Here is a 17,129-nt window from a genome sequence, read left to right on the forward strand (position 1 = left end):
TAGGCCAACAGTATATGATGTCTGATGTCTGTATGTGTGTATATTCGTGTGTATAAACATTTGATAGACCCACTTGAAAGTCGAGTCAAGTACGAGACACTGAAGACGACCTTACTGTTGAGGCCGAAATACGTATCTGTCAAGGTTCAATTAAGTGGTGGAATTAAATGGGATTGTACAAACTCGTCTTATGACAAGTGAATTGAAATTAGTTGAAAAAGTCTATTTTCTCGTTTGAATAATATCTAATCGAACTGAAATTGTCATATGAGAAGTGCACCGGATTGGCCAACTTAATGCCTAATTTGCCCAACCCTGAAAAATACATATTTTTCCAAAATAATCGATCAGTTAAAAGCAACGTTGAATCGTGAGGGAAATTTCTTTTGTTGGAACTAATAAAACCCTCCCGAATTGCTTTATTTTTGGAGTTACATATTCGCAAAATTGGCCAAATTAGGAACATGGCCAAAACCGGTACAGTTCCTCTATAATATTTTTAATACAAAATTTTGTATGTTACAAGAAAGATGCTGTTAAAAATCTATAGATGAATAGGTAACTTGTCAGGTGTAAAATTGCCAAAATATTGATCGATTTAGATGAAAAAATTGTTTAGGCTCCAGAATAATACTAATGATAATTTATTAACATATTAATTTGTATTCTCAACTGAGCTGAAGAAATCTGCACTCAAGCCATGACGCCATACGATTTACGTTCGTTGGCTGCTCCAGTGAGCATGCTTTCAGTCGCGTGCACGCTGACTCGGGTGCGTGTAGCTATACCCACCCGAGTTTTCACGTAACGACGCCAACGTTTGAGCATCGCTCGCGCCGTGAGATTCAAATTTGCCTCTTCTTAGGGGTATGCGTGTCACGACGCCTATCTCAAACCGAAACTGTGCAATATGTAGTGCGAATGCGTGCAGCAACAACAAAACAAACAATTCTCTTGCTCCAAATGCGAACTGCAGCACAGCAGCAATGCATAAGCCGTGAAGCAGTGCAGAAAACTCTTTCCTGCATCGACGTCGCGACGACAGATCGAATCGACTCGACGACGACGTCACCCAGGGGTTGGTTGCAAAGCTGAGCAGCCAACGACTCTTTTCATTCGCCGTTTGGAGCGCGCTCGGAGTGGTTTGCTTGGATTACGGTTTGATAGAGTCTGCGGCCGCGTGTTTGTACCTCCACCGCTGGTCTATTAGAACTTTGTTGTTGCTGCGTGAGTGCAGACAGAAGAATAGAGCTGCATGTAGCCGACAGCACCTTTACCGCCGGTCGAAATTAATTTCATGTTTGTTCGTCCGTTTGGTTTGGCAATACCTGGGCAGTAGTGCGGTGACGGGATTTGAATTATTTATGTTTTTTATTCGTTCCGGTTCGCAGAACATGCGTTCACACTCCACACGCTGCAGTGGTAACTGGTGAAGTGTTCAGTTACAGCTCGAGGCCGAGGTATCCAGAAGTGAGAAGAAGCCAAATTCCGGTGCTGCTCGATGGGCCATGCGGGTTTAGTGAAAGGATGTGGTTCTGTTCCGCGTTAAGGCACTGTTAACTAAGATTCTACTTGGCGTTCGCGGCTGATCAGCGGAACGAGTGCCGCCTTGCTGACACGGTTGACCGGATTTTTGGATTTTTGTAATCCGTTTGGTGTATAGTGTTGAAACAGTGAACGAAGTGATTGTAGGTGTTCGATGTGAACGTAACTCTCGTTAGTGGATTTATTTGTTTTGATAAGCCAAACGAGCTTCCGAAGAGACCCTGATTGAAACGCTGGAAGAGATCTTCGTTCGGTGATGCAATCCCTTGTTGCGTGAAGCAGTAGTGATTAATTTTAGCACACATGATATTACCATATACCGTCCGTGACAGTGATTGCAAAAAAAAACTCCGTGGCTGGGAAATTGTTTAGAAAACCGGAAATAAGCTCCAATAAAAAGTGTATTTTTATCTCAACTGAAGAATCTCCATAAGCAGCAGAAGAAACCGCTCCTACCGTTCACTTCATGGCTCTGAAGCAGTGCAAATCGACTGTATTGTAGTGGTGAGCTGTATTGCATGAAACCGATTCTCCGACAACGACGGGTGCAAGTCTCCGCCCGTGCGCTCGTCGGGCGTCAAGCACCAGTGAGTTCCATAAAAAGCAGAGTTTCGATTTTATATTTTTTCGACTAGAAATAAAGAATTGTGCAAAAATCGCAGCCTATAGCCTATAGGCTGCGAAGTTGTTGTCTATTGAAACATGGCGGTCATTTTCCGGCCGAAACCGTCGTCATCCGTTGGAGCGGTGGCCACTATTGGCACAGCGGCGTTGAACGGACGGCAAGTTCAGCGGTGTTGAAAACATTGGCAGCTCCACCCAACAGTCCGGCTTCTGTTGCCGCGCCCCCGCACTGTTGAACCGGAACGCAACGGACCTGCCGAATCAGCTGTTTCGCTGAAGTGATCCGGAGGGAAAGATTGAACGAGCCGGTTTGGGTTTGTTTGCGTGACAATAGGAAAGTGGCCGCTGCCAACTGGTACATTTTTTGTTACTGCTATTGTATCGTGTGCCGATTTAGTCATTCGGATTTCGGAAGAAGAGTGGTTGCTTGTTGTGCTGATTTTATTGTTTGGAAGAAGAAAGGATAACCGAATGAAGTGAGAGAACCGCCAGGTCAAGGTTATTTAGATATTGCTGAACCTAACCTCCTGTTTGAACGAAGTCGTTTCGGTGTGACCTTATCGTGTTAGAAAATGATTTTTATGTGATTCGTCAGTTGGATATATTTTGTATATAATGTAAAGTGAGCCTGATATTTGAGATTATTTGCTGCTGCGAGTGTTGCACATTTTCCTCAGTGAAACGGAAACTGCTAGGACGATTACATTTTTGTAAGGGTCTTGTGTTTCGTCAGCGGCATTGAAATTATAGCAGCACTGTTGAGCCAGGTAAGCTATATACATTAACAATAATTGTTGGTACATACTGAATTAATTCAACAGATAATTTGTTAATAAAAATAAATTAAGTGGTGGAGCTGGATTTGAATCTTCTCTAAAAGTATACGGCGAATGAATTGGATGTAAATGTTCTATAATTTGATCAACTTTCCGATCAATGTAGTATAATTTTAGTTTGCAAGTATCTACCATGCAAATCTCCTACGATTTGTTATCTTCTGGAATTTTCATCTATTGAGATTCTGAATCATTTTCTAAAATAATTTAACTAATGCATAATAAGTTAGCCGCACTCAAATTCAGCTCCCTCAGTCCAAATTAGCTTCTGAAACTAATCGGTTTGTCTCGTTTGGAGAATTAAACTCAAATTAAACTTAAAAGTGACAAGGAGACGAGCCAGCCTAGGGCTGAAAGTCTCCTTAATAAAGATAATAATAATAAAAAAAAAGTCGCAGTTCAATAATTATCGAATAATCTTGCTCGCAGTGCAAGATTACTTATGACAGATATCGAATAATTTTTAATCGATGTCGTATTGATATTGCTGGGTAGCACCAGCCATTCTTATGACTGGGTGATTTTTTAATTTTCGAACTATCTCTTTTAAGCTTAATTCTCCAAATGAGACAGACCTTAAACACATATGTGGCGTGAGCTTAGATTATTGAGAGGTAGATTTTGGTTGATATCGATTTGGTTTCAGGCCTAGTGAAATACGTAGTTCAATTGATCTGAACTCCAAAACGATTGGGAGAACCTTTTACACCCGATTTGGCAAATTTAGATTGTTAATCACGCACATGGGTTAAGTACTAATGTAAAGTTATCAAACATTTTTGGACCTGTAAATTTTACTTATATTTAAGAAGGTATGTTTTGTGAATTGAGATTTTTGATATTTTGTAATAAATTTTTTATTTTTGCAAGTGGGTTGAGAAAGTATCCAAACTTTTCTGCAATCTACTGCAAATAACACAAAGCTTCGCCCTTTGGCGGAGGAACCAGTTTCATCTGCAAACAACGATTTTTGACACTCTGGTCAGAACTTAGAAGTGAAAATGTGATATAATATGGACCCCAGTATGCTGCATTGAGAAACACCACCTCTCACAGGTACATTACATTTTGATAGTCCATCTTACACACCGTCAAAGATGGCTCTAGTCCTGCGCACTCGTTTCTCGAATACACCGAATGCTTGCAAGTCCTTCTCGATCATGGTATAAGTTTCATTTCCGTTGAGGATTATCGGTCTTATGAACGTTTTGTGATAGTTCAGTCGGCAGTGACTTGTCAAGGCCTTTACTAAGACACTGCAATTCTGCTTAGACAGATTAGCAAAATAGATTTTTACTTCCGGATGTACAATTTTGTTTGGTAACATTAATCCAGACTACTCCAATGCCGTTCAGGCTTAGTGACAGCCCAAGAGCTAATCAAAAGCTTCACCCAACACTTGGATATTGGAATAGCTGGCTGGCTGGCAGGACCAATAAAATCATGTAATGCTCCATCCATTACGAGCTAACACATCAGCCAATTCGTTTTCAGCCATGGATGAAAGGCTCTCCACCCATATAAGGTGTAAAGCAACAGTTTTAACATCTGCTTGGCTATCTGAATGTGTTGTGGGGACACGTCGAAGAGAGCTTCGAGAGCCGCCGTGGGAGTCGTAGAGAACGCAACAGTCATTGCCATTAGGCATCCTTTGAAGACCTTTGATGGCCTAATTTAGACTGAATTGTCATCACTCCATCCTTTTGCCACCACACACACACCAACACATCCATAAGCCAAAATTGGTCGTACAACTGTAGTGTAAATTCATTTCAGTTCAAGACCCCAAGTTTTACCAAAGATCCGTCGGCATTGGCCTAAAACCATACACGCTTTACGGTTACATTTTTACGTGAATAGAACAAAATCTGTATATGTAAAACGGATTAACCGAAGGGCCATATTGGCGATACCAACTTTCAACTACCTGAAGAGCATTTTTCATCGATGAAGAATGATTCGATATTTGTCAAAAGTAATCTTGCTCAGCGAGTAGGGTTATTCGATAATTATTGAAATGTCACAGTTGAGAAGAGTCACGGTGGACTTTCCAGATTGGTAAGCCTGTTGATCAACATGAAAAGGCATGCTCGTCAAACAGTCATCACGTATATGATGATCGATAATACGTTCTGAGCATTTCAGAATAAATCAGAAAAGACTGAAGGGTCTTAAACTCTTTTCTTCTTCATAAGAAACACGTCCTCCTCCGCTCCTAAAGATTTGTAAGGAGCAAAACCAGTAAGTTTTTCTTTTCCAAGATTCAGTACCACAAGATCAATAACTACTTGAAAAGGCATCAGAAACTTCCGGAGATGCTATATCGACACATCTAGGGAAAATGCGTATCAAATAGTGTTCTAACGCTTCTTTGTCAGAAGAAGCGTAGTCACCATTTGGCTTGCCAATTACGCCAGCTTAGAAATCCTTGGATTTCGCAAGAATTTTATTTAACCAACTGGCTTCACTCAAATTGGAAACATTTGCACAAAAGTTTTTTAGCCGGATCGCTCAAAAGATCGTGAACCTTCATGTAGGCTTTCCGAGCCAAGTTGAAAGAATTTTTCCCTGCTGAATGGCGTCTGTTCCAATTCCTTCTACACTGCTTTCTGTGCATAGCCAAATCAGAATTTCTCCACGGAGTTCCTCTTAAGGTTTTTACAGAACGCAAAGGGCAAGCTTCTTCGAAAGGTACCACGATGTGCAACGTTGTAGTATCAACTGCATCATCCAAGTCGGTAGGAGTTTTAATAAATGGTATATATCCGTGGAATTTGGTAGAGAACAAACTCTGTATAATGATCCCAGTTGGTGGAACGAGAAAACGCAAGATCTGCGAATTAACATTTAAATGATCAAAGTAGATGTAGCGATGGATAGATATAGAATCCTCATAAGACACATGCCAATTCGTTATGTGGTAAATAAATCGAACAATAGACGTATTTCCTGGCGGTGGTTTCGCCAGTTACATCAATTGTGACAGTTAGTACAGAGCAACGATAGCGAATGACTTATTCGGCAAAATGACCTATTCGGCCAAATGACCTATTCGGCTAAATGACCTATTCTGCCAAATGACCCATTCGACCAAATGACTTATTCGACCAAATGATTTGTTCGGCCAAATGACCTATTCGACCAAATTACATGTTCCGCCAAATAACATATTCTGTCAAATTCGGCCAAATCAAGCATAATTTTTCATAAGGACGTATGTAACAAAAGTAAACAAAACGAGGTTTTTAATACAACATGACAATCACACGCGACTTTATATAATACGCATCGATTTTACTGATGTTAGATCTTAAAATTCTTTTATTTAATCTTTTTGCGAATCGACGAATGCAGAATTTTCTATTTATGAAGTCTCACTGTTACATACGTCGCTTTAACATATGGGAACTAAGAGCGACCTATGTACCAAAAAAGCAAAACAAAACAAAACTGCAGTTGCGTCAATCGTGCACTATGGAAAACCGACCAATGTACAGCGACGTATGTACAGCATACCGGTGTATGTATGATTTTATCGTTTTTCACAGGGAATTCGAATTAACTGAGCTATGACGTGAAGCACGCTTATTAAGTGCCATGTATTGATGCATGCCAGCGGAAAAAAATATTGAAAAAATATTTAGTTTTTAAACAATTTTAGAAAAAGTTTTGTCAGCAAAGGATTTCTCGAATCCTCATAATTGTTACATACGTCGTTATGAAAAATTATGCTTGAAATGACATATTCGACCAAATGACCTATTCGGGAAAATGACCTATTCAGCCTTACAATTTTCGGCCTAGTGGCCTTCGGCAAAGTGGCATTCGGCCGAATGGTTTTCGGCCAAACGGCCCTTCTCCGTATGCATCCTTGCGTGCTCTGAAACTCTGCTGAAGACCATAATACCGTCAAGTTGAAAATAACAAAGTCAGAATAATAAACCGGTTCTGTAAGGGCATCCTAATTTCAAATTTAATATTCAATCTTCAATCAATTGAGTTAAAATGATGTGCTAGATCAGCGGTTCTCAACCTTTTTTCTTTAGTGGTACCCCTTCAAACTTTTTCATTCATTGAGGTACCCCCTATATTTTTTCGTGAATAAAAATAAGCTTAACTCTCAATATATATGCAAAACGGACCTGAAAACTAACGGGATATATGCTGCCGTTATATGCATACTTGTCCCATGTTTGCTGGGATTCCCTACATACATGGGACAGTTATGCGTATAACGGCAGTATGGTTCTCCAAAAATTGTTTGATATATGTGTTGTTCTGTGAAACTTTTCAATTCAAATTACGTTTATACATCAAGCTTCCAGGACTTTTGGAGCTCTCCGAGCCTCTCAAAAGAAGGCTTCTGAGCATGTTGATAGGATGCTTCTCAGCCCCTTTAACCCTTTATAAGGCAGTGGCAACTATATTGCCACCAACAAATAATATGTTTTTCTATTTATTAACAAGAGCTCTACTTATTATTTCACATGTAGTGACTTTATTTGCTTCCTAGTAACACCCCAGATGAATTTGAGCCATAAAAAAATGAAATGTCAATTTGAGAACAGTTTTTTTACGAACAGATCGTAAGTTTCGAGTGGAAGAAGGATTTTCAGTTATAATTCGTTAAAAAACGACAAAGATATATTTTTTCTCGTTGGTATCAATTATTTTGAATCTCCTGTGTTAGATTACTACGTGATTAGCGTGAAAAAAGCTTTGCCTTTCTGTATATTTGGTTTTTGGATTTTTGACGAAATTGTGTTTTTTTCCCAAAGGTCCCCCCTTGGGAGAAAAAACGCGAAATTTTTTTTTTCACTTATAATGCGTTTTCTGACTAGGACTCTTCACCAAAAAATGTAACGTACCTTGATTTGACTGGTTCTACGTAAAACCAAATTTTAAAAAATCTTTTTATATTTTTGTTGTTGCCTGTTTTCCCGCTTGCCGGGCAGTGGCAACTATATTGCCACCAATGTTGTCCCGCTTCGCGGGCAGTGGCAACTATATTGCCACCAATGTTTTACCGCTTGGCGGGCAGTGGCAACTATATTGCCACCAATTTTTCAATGTTTCTGAACTGTTTAATGTATAACAAACATACATTTGAGTTTAATACCATGTCAACATTGTGTCCTATTGTTGTTTTTGTTAATTTATTGTTTAGATTCGTCTGCCTTATAAAGGGTTAAAGCAGGTTTTCAAGCTACTCGAAAGAATAATTCCGAAACTCTTGAAAGAAGGCTTCTGAACAAAAAAAGTAGGCTTTCGAGCCTCCTGAAAAGAGGCTTCCGAGCCTCTTAAAAGGAATTTTCCGAGCTTCATGGAACAAGGCTTCTAAGTCTCTTGAAAGAAGGTTTCCGAGCCTCTTGAAAAGAACTCTCCGAACAGCTTAAAAGCAGACTATCGAGCGTCTTGAAAGAAGAATTTCGAGCCTCTTAAAAGGTGGCGTCTGAGCATCTTTAAGGGAGGCTTCCAAGTATCTTGTAGGGAGACTCCCAAGCTTCTTAAAGAGAGCCTCTTGAAAGTAGGCATCCGAGTTTTTTGAAATGAGGCTTACGAACCTCTTGAAGATAGGTTAACGAGCCTCTTTAATGCAGGCTTCCGAGCCTTTTGAAAGAAGGTTTCCGAGCCTTTTGAAAGAAGACTTCCAAGCCTCTTGAAACAAGAATTCATAGCCTCTTAAAAGGAGACTTCCGGGCCTCTTGAAAGGATACTTCCGAACCTCTTAAAAGGAGGCTCCCGTGCGTCTTGAAACAAGGCTTCCGAACCTCCTCAAATAATGTTTCTGAGCCTCTTGAAAGGAGCTCTCCAAGCCTTGAATGCCGACTTCCGAGCCTTTTGAAAAGATACTTCCGGGCCTCTTAAAAGATGGTTTCCAAACCTTAAAAAAAGGCATTTGAGCATCTTTAAAAGATGCTTCAAAGTCTCTTGAGGGGATACTTCTAAGCCTCTTGAAAGGAGGGTTCCAAGCTTCTTTAAAGTAGGCTTCCGAGCTTTTTGAAAGAAGGCTTGCGAGCCTTTTGAAAGGAGACTTCCGAGCCTCTTGAAAGGAGGCTCCCGTGCGTCTTGAAACAAGGCTTCCGAACCTCTTCAAAGAATGTTTCTGAGCCTCTTGAAAGGAGCTCTCCGAGCCTTGAAAGCCGACTTCCGAGCCTTTTGAAAAGATACTTCCGGGCCTCTTAAAAGATGGCTTCCAAACCTCTTAAAAAGAGGCATCTGAGCATCTTTAAAAGATGCTTCAAAGTCTCTTGAGGGGATTCTTCTAAGCCTCTTGAAAGGAGGCTTTCAAGCTTCTTTAAAGTAGGCTTCCGAGCTTTTTGAAAGAAGACTTCTGAGCCTCTTGAAAATGAGTCCTTTATCGAACGATTATTGTAGAACCGATAGACGGTTCGTTATACACATTCAACAACAACATTTATCTTCCCTTAGGAAGTAACATATGATATTTCAATTTCAAATCGATAATACAACTTATTTAGTACAAATTCAAATATAAACTTAATTCTAATAATATTTATAATCTCATCTCTATCCATCTTCTGACGTTTATTTCGACGAGATCGCCTGGGAGGTACATCGTTTTGGGAATCAACCAATTTCTGATGAACTGAATCGTAGCACACTTCTGCCACTCAACGCCATCTTTTGTGTAGACAAACTACTGCCTGGTATATTCTTGGACAAACTATTGCCGCTAGTTGAAGGTATCGACAAACTATTTCCGACTTCAACCGTAGGTTGTTGGTTCTGATCGTTGATGTAAGAATCTGCCAGATATCCATAATAATCGCAACTGAGGCTTTCAACCACATGCAAGCGTTCTGTGTGCCTTGGGTTTTATTGTTAATTGATCGCGATGAGCTGAATATATTCGACCTCCAACCGAAACCTGGAATACATTTTTAGATAATCTTTTCAAAAACTTGGCATAGAAACCACCTCTTCACTTCCGTTGCCCTAAAGTTCTTGAAGTAGATTGATTCTCCGTTACGTAACTGAGAAAGCTTGTCAGATTTAACAGGTTTGTCATCTACAAAACTAGAATCATCCTCACAACTTGTCACCACAAGCTTGGGTCGTCAAATGGTTTTTAAAACTAAGTTTTAGTTTTACCAAATCCAACGTCGTTTTCGGTGTAAAATTTATAAATTTTTCAGAAGGAAGCTATGCGTATTCTGAACAAGGGTTTCGATAAGTAAACAAGAAGTAGGAAATTTGATCTACGATATTCAAACTCTTCTTGTCAGGATCCAACAGGAACTTTTTCAAAACCTCCTTGACAACACGAACCATTCGTTCGGCTTGGCCGTTACTTGAGGGGTGGTACGGTGGACTTTTCATTTCCAGCCATTTCGAATAACTGTCAACTATGACAAGGACATTTTTTTGTTGAAAATAGAAAAAGTCTGCATGGATCCTGTTAAAAGGAGGACTTGTTTTTTTTTAATCTTTACTTAGGAGACTTTCAGCCCCAGGGCTGGCTCGTCTCCGACGACTGGTTGAGATCTAACAGGTATGTGTACACGGAAGAAAAAAGTACCCAAAATTGAGTACTTTTAAACTTACTTTTGAGTTATTTTTCTCTTCGCTTTCATCCACTCTTTCTTTTGTTGTCAAAAACAAAAGAGCCAAACAATCCAACGACGCCAGTTCAATACGGGAAGCCAATTTTGAGTTTTATTACCTGAGGTCGAAATTGAGTGAATTAAACTTAAACTTGGGTCAATAAATTTTCCGTTGGGTACTTTTTTAACATGGGAGTAAAGGCAAACTACTTAGACCCTACTTACTCAATTTTGGCTTCCCGTACGGATGTTCGAGGTTGGGTGAATTAAACTCACTATTGGGTAGTTTATTTCTTCCGTGTAGATTTCTCTGAAACAACGGACATTACCCGATCAGGAATACATAACAAAATTATAACTCAATTCTATCAATGGTTGTTATTTAAAACAACGTGTGTTATAATTAGATAATTCGATAAAAATGTGTCTTCGGCCAGTTTTATTTCATATCAAAATTATAACAACATTAGTTATGTATATTTACTCAAAATAATTGCCTACATTTTTTGATATTGAAAAAAAGCGGAGGTAATCACCTCCAGTATACCTTGAATCAATGTTCGATGTTAATAGCTAGTACAAAGTTAATTGCCTACATTATGGATGGAAATCCGGCGTTGTAGCGTACCACATTTTTATACGTGATGTAGGCAATTACCATGAAAGTAGATTTTTGTACCTCATAATCATATCAACGGCTGTTATAATGTTGAAATGAAGGTAACAACCTCTGATATAATTATGTTACGGCTAGAGGGAATTTTGATATAATTTTTGTTATTTTAACAACTAACCAGCCAATTTTATAACACATTTTGTTACATTATTTTTTTGAAATAAATAACTCCCCTTGTTATAATTTTGTTATGCATTCTTGATCGGGATAGGTTACAAATTCGACAGTGTTTCACGAAGTTCCCGATATCACTGTTGATACCAAACCAATACACCGACCTTCTAGCTAACTGTTTAAACTTGGTTATTCCTGAATGGTTCCTGTGTAGAAGCTGTAGAAGAAATCCAGTGGATCTTCACCGGAAATGTTGATAGTTTTAATGTAGAAGTAACGGAAACCGGGAGCAGTAGTCATTATTTTCGCAAACGGTCGATAAAAGGTTTCAAAATCATATATCGATAGCTCCATAATGTACCGCTGCAAACGAGTTACGAATATTGATTTTACGCCGTCTTCTCTAAAAATTTTCTATCAAAGGCTTGTGTTCTGTGAAAACAGTAAACTTTGGTCAGGATTGTAAAATTCTGAAAAGTTTGGTGTTAGCAATAATTTTTTGCAATCTTCGAAAACTTTATTGCAATTTTCACTCCAACAGTATTTAGTGTTTTTCCTCAGTAAACAATAAAGTGGACAGAGGCGAGAGGCTAAGTTGGGAATGAATCGACCATAGTAGTTGATCAATCCCAAAAATGCCTTCAATTCACTGACCAATGGGATCCAATTAATGAGAGAATAATTATTGTCAGATTCAAAACACATACCGTGGAGAATCAAATTTCGGACACACTCAAACTTCGGACGCTCCAATTCGTATGGGAAATTTTCTGAAATATTTCATCGAAATGTTTCGTCAAGGTGGGTACGAAGGACTAATAGTTTTAGCTTGTTTTAGCATAGTTATATTCTAATAAGACATGTTAAAACAATGCAACGAAATAATTAAAAGACAGTATGTGCTGTGCAGTGAGAATTGCTTTCAATTATTCTTCCCGTCACTGTGTAATCAGGTGTCCGAAGTTTGAATCTTTGTGTCCGAAATATGAATCTAACCCCGCCGGTGTCCGAGGTTTGAATCAAACAGAAGCCGGACATTTTCATAAATTGCAAATATTCTTCGCAACATCTTGTACATATTAAATACGTAGTTCAAAGATGAATACTTTACTTTATGATTGCAATGGTGGTTTAAACAGTGTGATTAATAATGTAAGTAAACAGGATGATTATATATCAGAAAGTGCTTAAGCGTCCGAAGTTTGAGTTTGCACGGTAATCCAATGTTATGCGCCAACCGATGTTGACGAGTTATAGGACAAGAATTATTTTCACAGTGAACTGAATGCCGTCGTGAATAAAGTTCCGAAATGTGACATCCAGATCTACATCGGCGAATTCAATGAAAAGATCGGTACCGACAACACGGACTACAGTGGGTCCAAAAAGTATTCGTCTAGCTGCATATTCTTTAGTATTTATTTAGGCGTGATAAAAGTGAAATCAAAAAACTTTCTTCTAAATTTGGTAGAAAACTTATCAACACATGATTATTATTCAAAAACAAATAAAAATTTCAATTCCTTTTTCTAATATGTAAAGAATATCTAAATTTCGTCAATTTCGCTCGCTCAAAAAGTATTCGTCTATTCAAAAAATAATCGAGTGAAACACGAATATAATAGTTTTATTCGCATGTAGTAACACTAGCACACTCTAGTAATGTCTAGCAACATTTTTGTCAATGATCAAATAATGTTTTTGTTTTGTTTGAGCTTGGCGCGGAAAATACAATCACCATGGGTAGGAAAAGTGAAAAGATTAGTCCATACGAAAAAAAAAAACTTTTTCTACGCCTGCATAATTGGTGCAAGTTAACTTATGACTTTGCAAGTAATGTGGGTAGACCAAGGGTAGCAAGAATTCAACCATTTAAATGGTGATTGATCGCATCAGCGCCACAAAAATCTATCAAAACAAATAATAGAGTGGTCGTCAGCGATGGTAAACTGATAACGATGAGCGATTTATTGTGCGGAAAATAAAAAAATCATTAAAAACAAGTTCACCCATATAGGCAAGTGAGTTGGAAAGAAGAAGTGCTCAGATATGAACCAATACGAACGGAAATACCTGTGAAAAGTATGGGTATAATGGGCGAGTATCACGGAAGAAAATTCAAGTGAGTCATTAAATTATCAAAAACAGCTAGATTTCAGCTAAAAATATCGCTGGAAGAAGGATAACTTTCGGAATCAAGTCATGTTATCTGACGAAAGCAAGTACAGCATATTTGGATCAAATGGTTGATGTATGGTATGGAGGAAAAGGAATATTGAGATACAGCCGCAGAATCTGCATGGTGGGGGCTCCGTCATGATCTCTGAGGTGCTTGAGCTCAACCGGTGTCGGAAAATTTCACATTATTGAAGGAGTTACGTATCACAAAATGTTCATCCGCATTTTGAAAAAAAAAAAAAAATGAACGCCAGTGCTGAGAAATTGGGCTTACAGGGAACATACATCTTACGGTCTGATAATAACCTCAAGCATACAGCCCAAAGTACTCAGCTGTAGCTACTCTATAATACCCCAATCAACTCAAAACGCCTCCTCAGATCCCAGATATGAATCCAATTTAACTCCATTGGAAGGTTCTGGACGACAAACTTCTCGTGAAATTCGTGAAAGTCATATTTCCAACAACAACGCATTGAAATTAGTGTTGAACGAAGAATGGAAGAATATTCTGTCCCCCGTTACTGCTAATTTGATCAGTTCCATGCCACAAGAACTACAACCCCTCATAGATACACAGGGGAATCTAACGAAGTATTGAATTCCATTCTACAACTCCTATTTTCGTTTCAAAAGCGCGCTAAACCGGAATAGACGAATACTTTTTGAGCCCGTATTTATTGAATTGTTATGTTTTGTTACCTTTGTTTTTGTTATTGTTTTATTTTTCTGTTTGATTTTTAACAATAAAGATGAATTGATTAATTTGCTACACAATGTAATCGATAGTTTTATTTTTTTGAGCTTACTAGATTCTATCTTTGACATTTTCTAGAAAACACACAGCTAGACGAATACTTTTTGGACTCACTGTATGAGTGTGTCGTGGAACGTCATGGTGTTGAAAAAATAAGTGAAAACGGTGGCAATAACGATATGATGTTTGGAGGATCATTCTTTCCCCATCGACCAGTGCACAAAGGCCCGTAGGTCTCTCCTGGTGGAAAATCGACCACATGTGCATCAGCCGAAAATGGAGATGGAGCCTTCTTGATGTCCGGAATAAATGCAGAGCTGAGAGAATATTTATGTGTGCGCTGATAAACTTAGTTGATTGCATTTATAAATTTCACGTATTACAAAGTGTGGATTATTAGTAGTGTGAACTAGTCAATAATTTTCCGAAAGGTAATTCATGATAGGGTAAACAATCATTCCCCTGAAAGGGTACACAATAATTTCCCCGAGAGGGCAGGGATAGGGTGAACAATAATTCTCCTGAGAGAGTAAACAATCATTACCCTGAGAGGGTATCACTGAGCTTAATAAGCTATTTTCATCACGGCATATCTGAGATCAGCGGTAGACTTGAATTCAGAGTAAGAACATGAAAACGTAGAGAATAATTTATGATTTGATGGCAAGAATGATGTTCTAGAGCCTGGTACCCAGCCAACACAAACTCGCATATGCTAGCGAATAAGTGTACAAGATGGAGGCGATATAGGCGCATTCCTCCATTTGACTGCGTGCAAAATGCACGTATATGGCCTCCACTTTGTACACTTATTCGCTATGATATACGATCTTGTGTTTGCTGGGTAAGCTCTATCCATGACTGCATTTTAAGATCACTGTTTGACTTGAGTTTAGTATTAGAAAATGTAAACAAAGAGTAAGAATAAGTGAACAAAGAGTTGCGTAGAATGTTGTTAATGTTTTTTTTTTCCGATTTTGATGCAAGATTGATGTTCTAGACTAATAGATAAATGGTGTCTTCGGCAATTTTTTTCAAAATATAGTTTTCTACAAGTTTGCTGAAAAGTTCAACCACATAAAATTTTCAATAAAAAAGTTTTATTCCAGATTTTTACTTAAATGGGGTCCACCTTAATTAAAATTTTACCCAAAATCATTTGATTTCAAACTACTTGTCTGAAGACACCGAGTGTCTAAAATGTATGAAAATGGAGGAAATTAGTCTTTTCATAGCGAGATGAATCAGATGAATCGAGAAAATCTCGGTAATAAGGATAGGGTTAAGGCAGGCATTTTCGTCTTTTCGTCATAACCTCGAAAACCAACAAAAGAGTCACATTCTGCTAAAATGGAGTTCTAGAAAATGGGCGTTGCTTTCGTTCGTTTTAGCCCCTACAACGATGGACGGAAATATCTGCCGTAGCCCTAATAGGTTTTTCCTGCTAAAATGCTGAATCGAATCATTGTGCATTGCCAAAGTCGGAAAGGAATTGTATCAGAAATGGTTATTTGGCTTAGAAGCTTTGAAGTTATGAGTCTTGGAATTGCTTAATGAACAACCCGAAAAAGTTTTAGTCATAAGATGTACTAGGGGGAATGACGGCTTTGGCAGGTTTTGTTCTATTATTGGCAGGGGGGTTTTTAATGACTGACTAGACTCAAATTTGGCCTAAACATTCTTTGCATATCAAAGAATATTGTGGCCAAATTTCATAAAATTTTGTCGACAAAAACCCCCCTGCCAATAATAGAACAAAACCTGCCAAAGCCGTCTTTCCCCCTAACTTAATGCTGAATCATTATTCCAAAAACTAACTTTTATTTTTTCTTCTATTTTCAGCGTCGGAATGCTTATCATGCCTGAACATCTCTCCGTAATGTTGTTTCCAAATCAGTGATAAATATTTGTAAACCAAGCAAGAAAAAAAAATCAAATTCACTCGGTGTGACAGAACGGAAGACTCGTCCCCTAACATGTCCAAAACGATCGAAACGCACCTGCAGAGCAACGAGGTCCGAATCCCGAAGAAAACGGGATTCGACGTGTCCTCGTCGGCTGCCCCCAGCCAGTACTTCAAGAGTTCCTTCGCCCGGTCGTTGTCGTTCAGTCAGACCGGTGGCAGCCCGTACGGTGCCGGTGGGTCCGATCAGCACCACTTTACCCGATCGCTCGATTTCGAGGTGAACTTCGGGCTCGCTACCATTCCGGATCAGCCGTCGTCGGCGGTTGGTTCGGCGCAGACTACGCCGTCCGCCTCGCCGGTTTATGATCCGGAGCGCGACGGCGGCAACGCGAAAACCAAACTGATCAACGGAATCGCAACCAGCAACGGAGGAGTCGTCAAAACGCTGTGGAACTATTCCAAGGGATCGGTGAGTATTAATAGCTGGTATGGGAGGGCGCTTACGCTATTGGTTTTGCTTTTCTTGTGGTGATTTTGGAACATTTTAGTGTTCGTACATCGACCTAGTTTTTTCGTCACGGACAGTGCCCAATACGAAGGTTCCATGCCTAAATTAAATATCCAAAGAAGTCATAGTTTAGTGTTGGTTGAACTATTGTTTCCTAGAACAAGTTTTTCATCGTAAACGTAGACAAGCACTGGTTACCCTTATAACTATTTACTCCCAATTAAAAACCATTCAATATAAAAATATATGCAATTACATATATCGAATTTTCAAATACATTAATGAATTTGTGTTACTTTTTCTATAAAAGTCATAACTGAATTTCGATCTCTGTTACATTAGAGTGATTCAAATTTTGACTTTTTTGCTCCCCCATGCTTAAACGATTGCAATTGCCTTTTTATTAATCTTCCTAAA

The 17,129-nt window shown here is 38.8% G+C and overlaps 1 protein-coding gene across 2 annotated transcripts in view; it reads left to right on the forward strand.

Annotated features, from left to right (window-relative positions):
- Nucleotides 1-1,112: 1,112 nt before the first annotated feature.
- LOC134208920 (hybrid signal transduction histidine kinase M) overlaps nt 1,113-17,129 on the forward strand; it is a 491,775-nt gene continuing 475,758 nt past the window's right edge. Inside the window, exons 1-3 of one of the 2 annotated variants that reach the window (XM_062684881.1) lie at nt 1,113-2,132; nt 2,567-2,936; nt 16,141-16,673. In XM_062684881.1, coding sequence (XP_062540865.1) covers nt 16,275-16,673 — 399 coding nt within the window. In that variant the 5' untranslated portion in view covers nt 1,113-2,132; nt 2,567-2,936; nt 16,141-16,274. The remainder of the gene's footprint in view (nt 2,133-2,566; nt 2,937-16,140; nt 16,674-17,129) is intronic. The other variant, XM_062684882.1, reaches the window with a different exon arrangement.

This window comes from Armigeres subalbatus, chromosome 2 (assembly GCF_024139115.2).
Source record: "Armigeres subalbatus isolate Guangzhou_Male chromosome 2, GZ_Asu_2, whole genome shotgun sequence".
Taxonomy (NCBI): domain Eukaryota; kingdom Metazoa; phylum Arthropoda; class Insecta; order Diptera; family Culicidae; genus Armigeres; species Armigeres subalbatus.